This window comes from Urocitellus parryii, chromosome 1 (assembly GCF_045843805.1).
Source record: "Urocitellus parryii isolate mUroPar1 chromosome 1, mUroPar1.hap1, whole genome shotgun sequence".
Taxonomy (NCBI): Eukaryota; Metazoa; Chordata; class Mammalia; order Rodentia; family Sciuridae; genus Urocitellus; species Urocitellus parryii.
In genome coordinates this window covers 168,999,027-169,013,916 of record NC_135531.1, presented here as the reverse complement: position 1 = coordinate 169,013,916, position 14,890 = coordinate 168,999,027, and the positions used below count along the sequence as shown (strand labels likewise).

The window sequence follows — 14,890 nt, the reverse complement described above, 5'->3', positions numbered from 1 at the left end:
CCCCTGCCCCTGCAGGACATGCTCCCCAGCCACAAACAACCCCAATGCCCAACTCCACCCAGAGCTGGGCCACAGATGCTGAGGCCCAAGGTCAGGAAGGACATAGGCCTCACAGAGCCTAGGCTGCCACAGGTGCCCTAGAGTTACCATCCTCCCTCCATTCACCCAGCCCTAGCAGCACCCACCTGTGACATCCAGGCGGAAGGGAAACCTCTGGCCCTCGGCCTTGCAGCTGTACTCCCCAGCATCCACCTTGCCCACCTGCTGCACCACCAGCTGCCGCCTACAGCCAGAGGCCTCCAGTCGCACCTGGGAGCTCTGGCTCAGCTTCTTCCCATCCTTGTACCACGTCACTGTCACTTCTGTCTGGGCCTGGGCCACCTCGCAGCTCAGAGTGGCGCAGGCCCCTGCATTGGCCTTCACCTCGCTGCGTGCCAGCTGCTCCTTGGCAAATACCACCTTGGGCTCTGGGGACAGAGGGAAGGGACACATGGGTCAGGGACTCTGTGTATGGCAGGAAGCCACCTGGGGAAGGATATCTGGCTGGGTGGCTGAGTACAGACCCTTCTGCAGGCCACACCAGCTTGTGTCCTGGAGAACCCAGCACCCTCAGCACAAGGGACCATGGTATGTGACACAGCCTGTTGCATGGAGCTGTTCCAGGTGGGCACTATGTGACAGCTCCCTGCACAGGCTCCTCCAGGGAGGGACTGCAGGGCCTGATGCTGTACCTGTCCCTCAGTGACCAAGAAGAGTCTCCCCAGAACTGTGCAGAGCATGAGCTCTGGGCAGGACCTGGGAGGGCCCACCTCCTGCCTGCTCTGAGCATGTTGGCAGCTCCTCTGGGGACATATGGGTCACTTTTGGCTCCTGGGTCCTGTCCTGAGGGTAGAGACCTTCTCGTGTATTTGGCCTTCAGTGGTGCTCCTCTGTTGTTTCAAGGTTCAAGCCTGATATGCATTTTCAGTTGATGGTTTTTCTTTTAATCTAGGTGCTCTCTTTATATATGCAAGCTTTTCTGTCTCCCGCAGGATGGTTGTAGACTCCTTCTGTGTGTTGCATGGCTTGGATGTGCTGTCCCCCAACACTCCCGTGCCTTAAGCTGGTTCCTGTATGCAGTGTGGAGGTCATGGGGACCCAGTGGAAGCTGATGAGCTCAGGGCTTCACCCTCTTGTGTGAATCAAGGTTTGCGGGGAAAGCTGGCTCCTGCAGGTATGGATCAGGTCTCACAAGAGCAGGCTGTCACGAATCTTGGTGTGTCTGGCCCCCTCTGCATGTGGCCAGTCCCCTTCTGCTTCTCTTTGTGGTGCAGCTGGGACCCTCACCAGGAAATGGGCTCCATGCTGTTTGGACCTTCAGCCACCAAAACTGTAAGCCACAGGAACTTCTCAGATATGTTACCCAGCCTGTTGTTGAGATGCAGCAACACCAAGCACACTGAACCAGAAGCCTCCAACGTGTCTGAGTCTTTGTTTTAACATAGTCACATTGTCACTCTTGCTCCACCGTGATCATGTCTTGTTCTGTTAGAAATCTTTCCTTGGCACGAAGTCTCTAAGCATCTGTGATGTCATCTAAGATCACCACAGCTCCCCCAGGATCCTGAATCTCTAGTTCTCCTGACTAGCTTTTGTACATGGTGAGAAGTACCAGACAGCTGTGTTTCCATGTGGCTTCACAAACGTTCCCAAGAATGAATACAGTGTTGCCTGTGTGGGGGCTATGTGGAGTCCCATAGTCCCATAGGCACAGCTGGGTGCAGGGCTCCTGTGTCTCACACCGTGGACCTGCTGTCTGCTACCATAGCTTTAGTCAATTCTCAGTGATGGGGGATGCTCAGCTTGCCTGTCAGAGCCTGAGAGCCAGCAGGCTCTGCACCCTGCACCCAGGCCTGCTCCACAGCGTGGGGACCCTGCAGGCTGATGGTCTGACTCTTCCATGCCCTTATGTCCACTTACTTAGACATTATTTGGTGTCTCTCAAAAATGTCTGATTTACCCTGAAGAGCCTTTCAATGTCTTGCTTTACACTTAGCATCAGAAAGGTGCTTCTTATGTAAACACAAGTGAGCATCCCTGATTCAAAACCAAAATGCTGCAAAATCCAAAACTGTCTGAGCGACTACATGATTGTTCCAGGTGGAAAATCCTACACCAGGAGCCTCATTTCATGCACAAAATCTTCCTAAAATGTTGTGCAAAATCGTCTTCAAGCTATGTGTGGAATGTTCATGAAACAAGTGAATTTCACATTTACACTCAGGTCTCATCCCAAAGATAGCTCATTATGTGTATGCAAATATCCCCAAATCCAAGAAAATCTAAAACAAAAGCACTTCTGGCTTAACATTCTGGTTAAGAGGCCTTCATCCTCTACTCTGAGCTTTCATTTTCCACTGCTCGCTGCTCACCCCCCGCAGAGTGGACTCAAATCTGCACAGGCTACCTTGGTAAGCCACTAACTCCACCTGATCACATATTCTTGGATTTCCAGAACAGAGCCACAGAATTCCACTCAACTCCAACTGCAGTACCTTCAATTCCATTTTCCTCTTCCCATCTGTGCCTTCCCCTCAAGGTCCTGCTCTCGCTGCATGCCAGCTAGCGGTTCCTACTGTCCACGTATTGCTGTCGTGGTCAGGGACCTGGTGGATGGCCTGATGCTGTATCATCGCAGCTGCTCTTTGGGTTCCCCAGTGTTTCACTCTCAGCCAGTGCTGCGTTCCTGGACACTGCCCTGGGGTGGGGGGTGCACCGTCTCCTCCTGGCCACTGCTCCATCACTTTTGCTGGGTGCTGTTGAAGTTGTGGCCTGACATCTCAGGAGATGCATCTGTCTTCCACACTTTCCCGGTGGACTGTGCTGTCCACGTCCAGCAGGATCGAGAGTGTTTCTTCCTCTTCTGTTCTCTGGAAGACCTTCAAGGAAGGTGGAGTCAGTTTTTTCCAGAACATTTAGCAGGAGAGCTCCTGGACTTACACCCTTCTCTATGAAAAATATTTCTTATTTTTTTAAGTTAGAGGACAGTTTGAGTTGTCTATTTTTTCTTGTGTGACATCTTCATATTGTTTCTCAAGAATCTGTCAATTTGTCAAGACTTTCCAAATTCATCACCATAAAAATATCATAAAACAACATCTTGGAGTTCCTAAAATAACATCTTAGAAAGATACACAGGGTGTTGGGGACCCATACATGATCACAAACCCCTTCTGTTGCTATGCCATGCCATTCTGTTTGGCACCTGGAGGTCTGCTGTGCCACAGCCCACCTGATTGATGTTAAGACTCCACAATGAAAGGAAAGTAAACTGGGCTCTTAGACTCCCTGTGAGTCAGTCAGGGAGGCAGACACACATGACTCACTAGGAAGTTCTACAACATGACCTCTGCTCTACCAGCTAGTGGATCCTGTTACAGAAACTCAACTTTAATGAAAACTGATGTAGCTTCAACTAATGTATTCCTTTGCAGTTCTAAATCTGTAAGTCAAATTCCAAAGTAAAATTCTGACCTAGAACAGTGCTAACCAAAGAAAAAAAAAGGAACCAAACTTTCCCTTGAAGGCCCACCCTGACTCCAAGGGCAGCCCAGACATGGCTGCCAACCCTCTGCCCACACACACTGCAGGCAGGCCCAGGCCTAGAGGTTTCCCAGTGGTGCACAGAGATCTCTGCCCTATGAGAAAGGACATAGGAGCATCCCAGATACCTAAGGTCAGTCTTGAGATAACACCAAGACTGACCCTACCCGGCATCAATTAAAATGTCCCTCACCAGCAACTACCCATGTGGTGCTGGGGACAGCATTCAGGAGCAGCCAGATCATAGGAAGCAGAGGAACATTCAGCATTCCCTGGGGAGACACCTGGTCTATCAGAGGTTGCAGGCCAGAGGGAGCAAAACGCAGACAGCAGAGAACATCAGCAGGGGCAGGGCAGCGTTCAGGGTGCTAGTGCACCCCACTCGGAGTTATACTCCAGAGTGAGGGGGTGGGCAGTCCTCCCCCGCAACTACCAAGCCCAGCTACATATGAACAAGGAGGGAGGGAGGAGGGGCACGGCCGAGCACAGAAGTCTAACAGAGAGCACAGGGCCTGTCACCAAACAAGGCAAGGTGCTGTGCAGGGACTCACCTGTGACGTCCAGGTGGAAGGAGACTCTCTGGCCCCCGGCCTCACAGCTGTACTCCCCAGCGTCCACCTTGCCGGCCTGCTGCACCACCAGCTGCCGCCTACAGCCAGAGGCCTCCACGCGCACCTGGGAGCTCTGGCTCAGCTTCTTCCCATCCTTGTACCATGTCACCTCTGTCTGGGCCTGGGCCACCTCGCAGCTCAGAGTGGCACTCGTCCCCGCCGGGGCCTTCACCTCATTGTGGGCCAGCTGCCCCTTGGCAAACACCACCTTGGGCTCTGGGAACAGAGGGAAGGGACGCACAATTCAGAGACTCTGTCCAGGACAGGAAGCCACCTAGAAAAGGACATCTGGCTGGATGGCTAGGGCAGACCCTTTGCAGGCCACACCAGCTCATACCCTGGGGAAGCCTCACCACCCTCAGCACAGTAGAGGCATCCCCTTCTCTGCTCAGAACACACCCAGGACCCACAACAGATGCCTGGACACTGGTACCATAGACCCTGTGGGGTTCTGGGTTTCCCCATAGACACAGCATGATGAAGCTTATCTTAAAATTAGGCACAGTAAAAAATTAAAAACAGTGCCTAATAACAAAAGCAAACAATTATGAGAACACATTGTAGTAAAGCTTGTGGTTTGGAGGCCATTACTTGAACATCAGACTGTGACACTCTGACTACCTTGGCCATGCCATCTGATGACTGGCCAGTGGGCAGGGGCTCACGCAGCATGTACACACTGGGCAAAGGGCTGGTTCTTATCTGTGGGATGGAACAGGAGGAAAACCTCCCACATTAGGTCAGGGTTTCCCACCAGCTTTGAGTCACAGACCATGGCCACACCATTCACAGGAGGGGAGGCTGCCCCAGAACACCAGAACTCCAACATGCCCATATGCCTTGAACAATTCCACACACCCTGCGATGGGTGAAATACCCATTACCCCAGTTGGGAAATTCAGACCTCTCTCACTAGTGAGAACTAGCGGAGGTGCAGGTGAGGGGACATGGAGGACACCAGAGCATCTGACAGAAAGAAATGCACAGACACAACATCTGGTCCACGTCAGACCACAGGGAGAGCCAGTGTCCTGCACACCAAGTAGAACCTGGAAGGCTCTGGGTAGACTCTGTGGTGTGACTGGTGATTGGAGAGTGGAAACCCCACTAGGGGTTCATAAAAAGCCCTCTCCCTGTGAGCCATTCCCAGCCAGATACTGTCCCCCAGTTAGGAAGATGGAAGCTGGAGAGATGAGATCGAATGGAAAACATTTCACAGGAATGTCCATCTGGGCCAAAAGCCAGTCTCATCACCTCCAAACAGGTACCACAGGACTCACTTGTGACGTCCAGGTGGAAGGAGACCTTCTGGCCCCCTGCCTTGCAGATGTACTCCCCAGAGTCCACCTTGCCAGCCTGCTGCACCACCAGCTGTCGCCTACAGCCAGAGGCCTCCACGCGCACCTGGGAGCTCTGGCTCAGCTTCTTCCCATCCTTATACCATGTCACTTCTGTCTGGGCCTGGGCCACCTCACAGCTCAGAGTGGCACAGGACCCCGCCTTGGCCTTCACCTCGCTGTGTGCCGGCTGCTCCTTGGCAAATACCACCTTGGGCTCTGGGGACAGAGGGAAAGGACACACAAGTCAGGGACTCCAGAACAAACCCAGCCCTGTCTCACAGCCTAAGCCCACCCCAGGGATGGCCGAGCAGAGTGTCCATCATGAGTAGAACATTGCATGGCCATGCCTAAGTTCTATCCTACAAATGACCCAAGCTGCAAACTCCAAGGCTGGTGGGTAGACAGCTGGGCAGCCTGTCCTCATCAGAGCCCTAAGCACTTCCTGATCCACCCTGATCCTGCAGGTAACTGCACTGTCACAGCCCACAAGGCTATCACAGCCAGGCCTACCTCCTGATGCCAACACCCTCCTAACCATTGGGAATAGACCATGACCCTTCTCCTCCCTGGGACCCCAGCCCATCAGTGGCTTCCCAGCTCTACCACTACGCAGGGGGCACAAAAGCAAGGGGAGGCAGACACAGCAGCCCCCGACCTCACAGCTGTACCCTGGCTTCCGCCTTGCCTGCAACAAATCAGAAACTCACATCTTTGTTGGCCACAGCTACCAAAGGAGTGCAGGAGACCAGACTGCCAGTGCTGGCCAATCAGCAGAGACCTCAGAGCCTGTGCAAGCCAATCAGCAGAGAGTCAAGTGCCAGCCAGTCAGCCCAGAGCTCAGTAACAGTGTGGGCCAGTCAGCAGACAACTCAGTACCAGATGGGGCAAATTAGCACAGAGCTCAGTGCCAGCCAATCAGCAGACAGCCAAGTGCCACTGTGGACCAATCAGCAGACAGCCAAGTGCCAGTGTGAACCAATCTGCACACAGCCAGGTGCCAGTGTGGACCAATCATCAGAGAACTGTCATCCTGAGCCAATCAGAAAAAGAAAAACAGCACTAGGCAATCACTGGGAGAGAGTCCAGCACCAGGTGGGCTATCAGGAGAGAGGCTCTGAGCCCCATGTGGCCCCTACCCAGGCTCAGGGACAGGTTACAGTGGGGAGAGGAAGGAGATGGGGGAAGGACAGATGGACACGCAGGATTCCAAAGGGCCCAAGCAAGGGCTTCCGGAGCTCTGGGCCCAGCAAGTAGGCTTGGGCAGGTAGAGGGAGCCCCTGCCCCTGCAGGACATGGTCTCCAGTATCAAGCAATTACAAGTGCCCAACTCCACCCAGAGCTGGGCCACAGATGCTGAGGCCCAAGTCAGGAAGGACACAGGCCTCACAGAGCTTAGGCTGCCACAGGTGCCCTAGAGTTACCACTCTCCCTCCATTCACCCAACCCCAGCATCACCCACTTGTGATGTCCAGGCGGAAGGAGACCCTCTGGCCTCCAGCCTCGCAGCTGTACTCCCCAGCATCTGCCTTGCCCGCCTGTTGCACTACCAGCTGCTGCCTACAGCCAGAGGCCTCCACGCGCACCCGGGCGCTCTGGCTCATCTTCTTCCCATCCTTGTACCACGTCACCTCTGTCTGGGCCATGGCCACCTCGCAGCTCAGAGTGGCACTGGCCCCCGCCTCAGCCTTCACCTCGCTGTGTGCCAGCTGCTCTTTAGCAAACACCACCTTGGGCTCTGGGGACAGAGGGGAGGGACACACAGGTCAGGGACTCTGTCTATGGCAGGAAGCCACCTGGGGAAGGACCTCTGGCTGGACAGTTGAGGACAGAACCTTCTGCAGGCCACACTAGCTTGTGCCCCGGAGAAGCCCAGCACCCTTAGCACAAGGGACCACAGTGTGTGACACAGCCTGCCCCTGCTGCATGGGGCTGTTCCGGGTGGGAACACTGTGACAGGCCCCAGCACAGGCTCCTCCAGGGAGGAACTGCAGAGCCTGATGCTGCACCTGCCCCTCAGTGACCAGGAAGAGTCTCCCCAGGACCATGCTGGGTGTGTGTCTTTTGGCAGGTCCTGGGAGGGCCCAACTGCTGCCTGCTCTGAACTGTGGGCTGCTCCTCAGGGAGCCTAGGCCACCGTGGCTCCTGTGCCCACTGAGGCTGCACAAAGCCGAGCACCTGTGACAGTTACTGGTGCTTTAGGTGTCTGCTCAAATCTTCTGCCCACTTATCATGTAGCCCTTCTGTCTTCATTGGAGGTGCTCATGTGTGGGGGTGGTAGAGAGTTGGCTCTTATCTATTTTGTGATTTCTCATGGTCTCCGTGCCCTGTTCTGTCTCACAGGTATCTTCCTAGGAGCCATGGATTCAATTATGTTGCATTCAAATAACTCTCTCTTGCCCCAGGGTTAGGGATGGAGTTGGGTAGGCACCTGCCCCCCACGTCTCCATCAACTGTGTGACACACAAGGTGTCTGTGGTTTCAGCTCATGAAGCCCTGACCCCCTGGAACATGTGGACCACACCCAGTGTCATTCCATCTTTCCACTCATTCAAATGGTCCAGTCACTATGAAAACATCATCTTTCTCTACCTCTCACACAAACGCAAGGCAGAAAGAAACAGGAGAGGGCTGGCAATGGCAGGCCTGGTTCTGAGTACCAAGCAGTGGCTCTGTCTTGACCCCTGGCCTGTATGGAAGTGTCCTGTCCACCTCACAGCCTCTCAGTGCCTTTCTGTCCCCTCCAGTGTGTGGTTGCTGCACTTGTCCTTTGTCTCCCTGTCCTCATCAGAGCCCTAAGCACTTCCTGACCCACTCTGATCCTGCAGGTAACTGCACTGTCACAGCCCACAAGGCCACCACAGCCAGGCCTACCTCCTGATGCCAACACCCTCCTAACCATTGGGAATAGACCATGACCCTTCTCCTCCCTGGGACCCCAGCCCATCAGTGGCTTCCCAGCTCTACCACTACTCAGGGCACAAAAGCAGGGGGAGGCAGACACAGCAGCCCCCAGCCTTGCAGCTGTACTCCCCGGCACCAAACCAGAAACCCACATCTTTGTTGGCCACAGCTACCAAAGGAGTGCAGGAGACCAAACTGCCAGTGCTGGCCAATCAGCAGAGACCTCAGAGGCTGTGCAAGCCAATCAGCAGAGAGTCAAGTGCCAGCCAATCAGCCCAGAGCTCAGTAACAGTGTGGGCCAGTCAGCAGACAACTCAGTACCAGATGGGGCAATTTAGCACAGAGCTCAGTGCCAGCCAATCAGCAGATAGCCAAGTGCAACTATGGACCAATCAGCAGACAGCCAAGTGCCAGTGTGAACCAATCATGAGAGATCCATCATCCTGAGCCAATTAGAAAAAAAAAAAAAAAAAAAAAAAAACAGCACCAGGCAGATCATTGGGAGAGAGCCCAGCACCAGGTAGGCTATCAGGAGAAAATCTCTGAGCCCCTTGTGGCCCCTTCACAGGCTCAGGGACAGGTCACAGTGGGGAGAGGGAGGAGATGGGGGAAAGACAGATGGACATGCAGGATTCCAAAGGGCCCAAGCAAGGGCTTTTGGAGCTCTGGGCCCAGCAAGTAGGCACAGGCAGGTAGAGGGAGCCCCTGCCCCTGCAGGACATGCTCCCCAGCCACAAACAACCCCCAGTGCCCAACTCCACCCAAAGCTTGGCCACAGATGCTGAGGTCCAAGGTCAGGAAGTACACAGGCCTCACAGAGCCTAGGCTGCCACAGGTGCCCTAGAGTTACCACCCTCCCTCCATTCACCCAACCCCAGCATCACCCACCTGTGACATCCAGGTGAAAGGAGACCCTCTGTCCCCCCGCCTCGCAGCTGTACTCCTCAGGGTCTGCCTTGCCCGCCTGCTGCACCACCAGCTGCCGCCCTGTAGCCAGAGGCTTCCAAGTGCACCTGGGAGCTCTGGCTCAGCTTCTTCCTATCCTTGTACCATGTCACCTCTGTCTGGGCCTGGGCCACCTCGCAGCTCAGAGTGACACTCGCCCCTGCCTCGGCCTTCACCTCGCTTTGTGCCGGCTGCCCCTTGGCAAACACAGCTTTGGGCTCTGGGGACAGAGAGTAGGAGAATTTAATTGATATACATAAATGAGGGCTCACCTTCTTGTCCTCAAATTCTGGTGCCTGTAGGATCCATTCATTAGCCTAAGTTGGATCTTCTTCCTTATACAATGCACACATTGGTGACTCTTTGGCCATCTTGTGGACGGTAAGCTCTCTGAACATGCTTTCTTAAAATTCTTCATTTACCTCATTTTTGAATGCACTTGAGCTGGGTTTGGGGCTCACGGCTGACCGGTGACCCTTACAACTTGGAACACAATGTCATCATGTCTCTTCTTCTTGTTGCTGCTGGGAATTCCCTCTCAATGAGGAGAAGCTGACGAACACATGTGTAAGGAAGACCCAGCTTCCCAGACCTACAGGCCCACAGAGAATGAACATAACTGTCCCCTCCTCATGTCCACTACCTGGAAACCCCCTATCCTTTCAAGGTCAGGTGCTGACGTCCCCTCCTGTGTAACAGTTCCACCAGCATCTCTTGTTGTTCATGAAAAGAGGGTTTCCACACTACAGAAGTCCATCACACTGGTGGGACCAGACACACAGACTGGCTGATTGTACCCCCGCCACCTCACACTTTGTCATCTAATAGAGACTTTTGCCTTAGGGACAGCTCTCTGAGATCTCAACGCAAGTGTGCAGAAACTCTCAATGCCCTGGACTGGATTTTAAAGTCTTTTCTTTTAAGAAATACATCCACATCCACGTTATGTATGATTCTGCTGTTATGTCTGCTGAGATTTGAGGGTATCCCCAAGGTCACATGTGCCCTGTGGGTTAGCAGATGGAGGGCCCACCAAGAGCTGGCCTGGTGGGAACCCCAGGGATGGATGGAGCCCAGGAAGACCTGGGGGAACCGGGTGGGATTCTTGACTCTGGAGGAGGGTGTCACAGAGAGGTGAGCCCCACCACACTTCTCTGGCTCCTGTCTGGGGACGTGACCCCTCCTGCTTACAGGCTTCTCTCACATGGTACTACCTCTGGAACCTCCAGAGCCACAAGCCAACAACCTCCTTCACGAAAATGTGCCCTGGCCTCAGGGACCGTTTTGGTGTCAAAGACTGGACGGAAACAATACCCAAGCCTGTCTTCAGAAAAGGTGCAGGAAAGCCCTGTTTTCCTATCCCTCATCCACCACCCCTGGGGACCTGGTGGCCAGGAGAGACAGGACCACAGCAAGAGGGCTGGAGACCCCACCATACTCTTAGACTCAGGACACAGCTATGGACAGGGCTTTTGGGGCAACGGTCAGCCTCCACCCACTGGCTCTTCCCCCTACTCTGTCCCTCATGCTCAGAGCCAGGCCCACAGGAGAGCAGTCAAGACACCTGTCCCCCCACAGCCACTGATCTCTGCCACAGCCCACATACCCACACCCAGGTGGCTCTCCCTTCGACCTCCATGGCCTGCCCATTACCTGTGGCATTGCTGCCCTCCTCTCACCCTTGGCAGAACTCCTTGGCCCCACAACACTCTCCGAATCCTGCCTATTCATCTTCCTCCATGAGTGAGACCCCCTAGCTCCCCAGGAGTGGCTCAGATCACCCTCTTCCCACAACGACATCCCATATCTCCCACCACCCACCATCGCCCACCACCCAGCACCCACAAGGTCCCAGCCAGGCAGCAGCTGCCTCTGTGGGTCCCAGGCAGCCCAGGCTGGCTCATGGACAGTCCCAGTTCTCTGTCATGGCCAAGAAACACAGGAGGCCTCCGTTGCTCTGTGACCTGGCCAGCCGAAGGCTTCCGTGCAGCCTTGAGCCGCAGCAGGGCCTTGGACTTGCAAGGATGGGGGAACTTCGAGGCTCAGCAGGCAGATGGGGCCGGCCCCGGTTCCCGCACTTCATTGGAGCTGTGCACCAGGAGCTCACAGTGGACACCAGGGGACCCTCAGCCCTGCTCTCTGCTTGCAGCCCTCTCAGCATTGGTCGCTAACCACGCTGCACTTTGTTTTTCACTTAGAACCTAATGAGGACAAGACAGGATGGTTTGGGCCGTCCCCAGTGAGGACTGGGAACCACACCTCAGGAAAACTCCATATACTGCTCCAGCCAGATAGATCAGCTCTTGGCCTGACCACTGCCAGGTGGAAACTGCACTGTGTCCTTGAGCAGCCTGGACTCCACTGGGGAGAGTGTCTACACCTCAACCTGCCCCTGTCCACAGCCCACCCAGGTGCTCCCTGTCCTACACCCCTCCCAGCCTTCAGTCCACCTCGGGGATCCCCTCCTCCTCAGACCTGCCCATATCCACAGCCCTCCAAGGTGCACCCTGCCCTGCACCCCACCCTGTCTGCAGTTCACCTTGGGGAGCCCCTCCTTCTCAGACCTGCCCCTGTCCACAGCCCTCCCAGGTGCCCCCTGCCCTGCACCCCTCCAAGCCTGCAGTCCACCTCGGGGAGCTTCTCCCCCTGATCTCTGCATGTGCTGGAGCCCAGTCCACTCTGCCCTACCCCTGAAGCTCTCTGCAGCCTGGGTTCCTCTCCATCTCCTGATAACCGCCTGTCCTCAGACCTGGTCTCTCCAAGTTGAAGCACTGCAGAGCCTCCTGCCTTTCTCCCTGTTAATAGTCTAAGTTGTCACCCTCCTTGCCTACCCCCAGGAATCACAAGGCCACTCCCTTTCTTGGCCTCTCCAGTTGCTCCAGGGTTTCCCCAGAAGAAAGGTCACATGCCTTTCAAATGTACTTCCAGTTCCAAACCTGAGTTGGTGTGTTTTCTGTTCTGTAACAAAATGTCTGAGGCTTCACTGTGTGGAGAAAGGAGCTCTATTTAGCTTATTATCACAGCTTTGGAGGTTGAAGTTCCAAGACTGGGCTACTCCTGGTGAGGGCACCTTGCTATGTCACATTAGGAGGAAGTGTGGACGTAAGGAAGGCAAAGAGGTTCTGGGGTCAGGCTCGCCCTTCAGGAACAACCCATCTGGAAACAAAATCACCCTGGGAGGCAGTGCTAACCCTCCTGAGGGACACCCTAGTGCCTAGCCACACCCACCACTCCCACACTCAGGAGCCTGGGGACAAACCCCTCCTAAGGATAGCAAAGCTGTCCTCAAAGTCAGGGCATAATGCCCACAGGCGCAGCTGGCTCAGAGCACTGGCCTCTCTGGCCAGCAGGAGGGCGACCCCTGCACATACTGGACCCAGGCCCACTCCCTGCAGTTGTCTTCCTGGCCATTGTGATAGACCCAACCTGATCTTTTCTTAAAATTGGGAGCAATCTTGCCACAAAGCCATGAAAAGATAATTTCGGCTTTACTATAAATTACTGCAAATTCTGAATCTGCTTGGAATGCCTGCCTGTGCCTTGAACTCACCCATGCCTGGCTCTCTGACCAGATAACAGCCCTCTCTGAAACTTTAGTGACACCTCATAAATATTGGCCTTCCCTGGCCTGACAATGACCCTCTCTGAGGCTCTAATGGTCCTCATAAATTCTGATGTTGGGGCCAGCAAAAAATGTAAACTACCATTAGTGTGATGCTTGTCAGAGTTCTGTTATCTGTAACCCCCCCCTTTGTGTAACTTTCTGGGCCATGCAGCTGGGCTGCAGGAAAGCTGGGGTGCTGTCTTGTTCCCGCCATTTTGGGAGAGAGAGGTAGCCCGGCCGCTCGAAATAATAAGCTTGCTTTAATTTGATTTTAATTGGAGTCAGTAGTCTTTTCTTGCGTCCTGGCCTAACAATTGGAGCCCAGGTGGAGACCCAGCTGAGCAACTGCTCGCCTTCCCTCAGGGCATAGCACCTGGCTAGTGTCACCTCTTCCTGTGACTTCACAACCACCTCCAACAAACACCTCCAGACCCAACACGAGATGCCCTCCTGGACCAGCCTGTCTCAGGCTGGAACTGGCCATGTCCTGCTGGTTGACAGCCAAAACACACACAGCCTCTAGTGTAGGGCTTCCCCAGGTCCTCCCTCACGTTCAAGGTTCGCCTTACAGAGAGTCACAGTGGACCTCAAGGAGAACCTGGTCCCTCTGGAACTCCCAACCACTGTGTGTGTGTGTGTGTGTGTGTGCGCGCGCGTGCACGCATGTGTGCATGACTATTCACAAGTGTGTCTTTAAATGTGTGGATGCACGTGTGTCTAAGTGCCTGCATGACCTCATCCATGAGTGTGTGTGTTACTGTGCAGTGTGTGGATGAGGGTGTAGATCTGTGCGTGTATGTTCGAGTGTGTATATGTGTTTAAATGTGTTATGTAAATGTGCACATACTATGTGGGCATATATTCACATGTGCTGTGTACTAGTGTATGTGTGTGGCATGTGTCTGTGTTATGTGCCTAGTATGAGGATAAGGCACGCGTGTGTTATGTGTGTGTGCATGCACATATGGGTGTGTTGGTCTATGTGTCAGGGAGCACATGCAAGTGTACACGTAGCTGTGTGTGTGTGTTGAAGTGTGTGTGTATGCATGTGTGTAAATGTGTGCATGGCCACCAGATTGCACAATCTAAGGAACGTAAGGCCAGCTGGACATTCAAACATTCCTCCGCGGTATCAGCAAACAGTGACTTCTGAAAACTCTCTCTTCCTCCAAAGCAATGAAAGTACTAGAGGAAAATAAGTGGAATTGACCTTTTCAGAACTCTGGGAATTACCCAAAGGACTGCAGAAGTCTGGGGAGTGTGACTCCAGGCAGACAGCTGAGGCCGGGGACAGCCATCCCCTTCCCGGGCTCTGAGGGGCTTGGAGGCAACAGTCGGGCCAGGCAGGGCCGGTGGGGTCACTGCGGAGACCTGTGGCTGTTCTGCTGCCTGAATGCAGAGCCCTGGAAACTCCACTTGCAGGGCTCTCATAGTCAAGGTCCCCCAGGGAAGCAGCCTTGCCCCCAGGGGGGTTCACTGGACTCTAGGTGGCCGAGGAAGTGGGGAACAGGGAGCAGAAGACCGGAGGGGGCCCAGCTGAAAGGTACCTTCACACGCCTGCCATTCTCACCTGGGGAGGGTGAACTGCACCAAGGGCCCCTAAAGACCAAGCACCTGGGCCTCCGGTCACAGCCCAGCCACACGGGAGGGCACACAGCTTCACAGCAAAGCGCGGCCAACACACTCGGGGTCACGGACCTCGAGAGTCTCCCCATACCTCGTGGCATTTCAGACCCACAAGACGCGCCAAGAAGCAGGGAAAGCAGCCATGCGAGATCGCCCCTGGGCAGCCCCCACCCGTCTCGGCAGCTGTGAAGCCCACCTCAGTCCACCTCTGGGAGCCCCTCCTCCTCAGTCCTGCTCCTGTCCACAGGAGGACCTGAAGGAGACCACTCCAGGGGCCCAGC

At 54.6% G+C, this 14,890-nt stretch overlaps 1 protein-coding gene across 1 annotated transcript in view; it reads right to left on the bottom strand.

The window, feature by feature from the left end:
- The window catches only part of LOC144249108 (obscurin-like), a 119,831-nt gene that overhangs the window by 83,096 nt on the left and 21,845 nt on the right, over window positions 1–14,890 (bottom strand). The window contains 6 exon segments of the mRNA XM_077791302.1: window positions 186–467; window positions 4,134–4,409; window positions 5,474–5,749; window positions 6,993–7,268; window positions 9,323–9,419; window positions 9,421–9,599. Of these exon segments, the coding sequence (XP_077647428.1) occupies window positions 186–467; window positions 4,134–4,409; window positions 5,474–5,749; window positions 6,993–7,268; window positions 9,323–9,419; window positions 9,421–9,599 (1,386 nt within the window).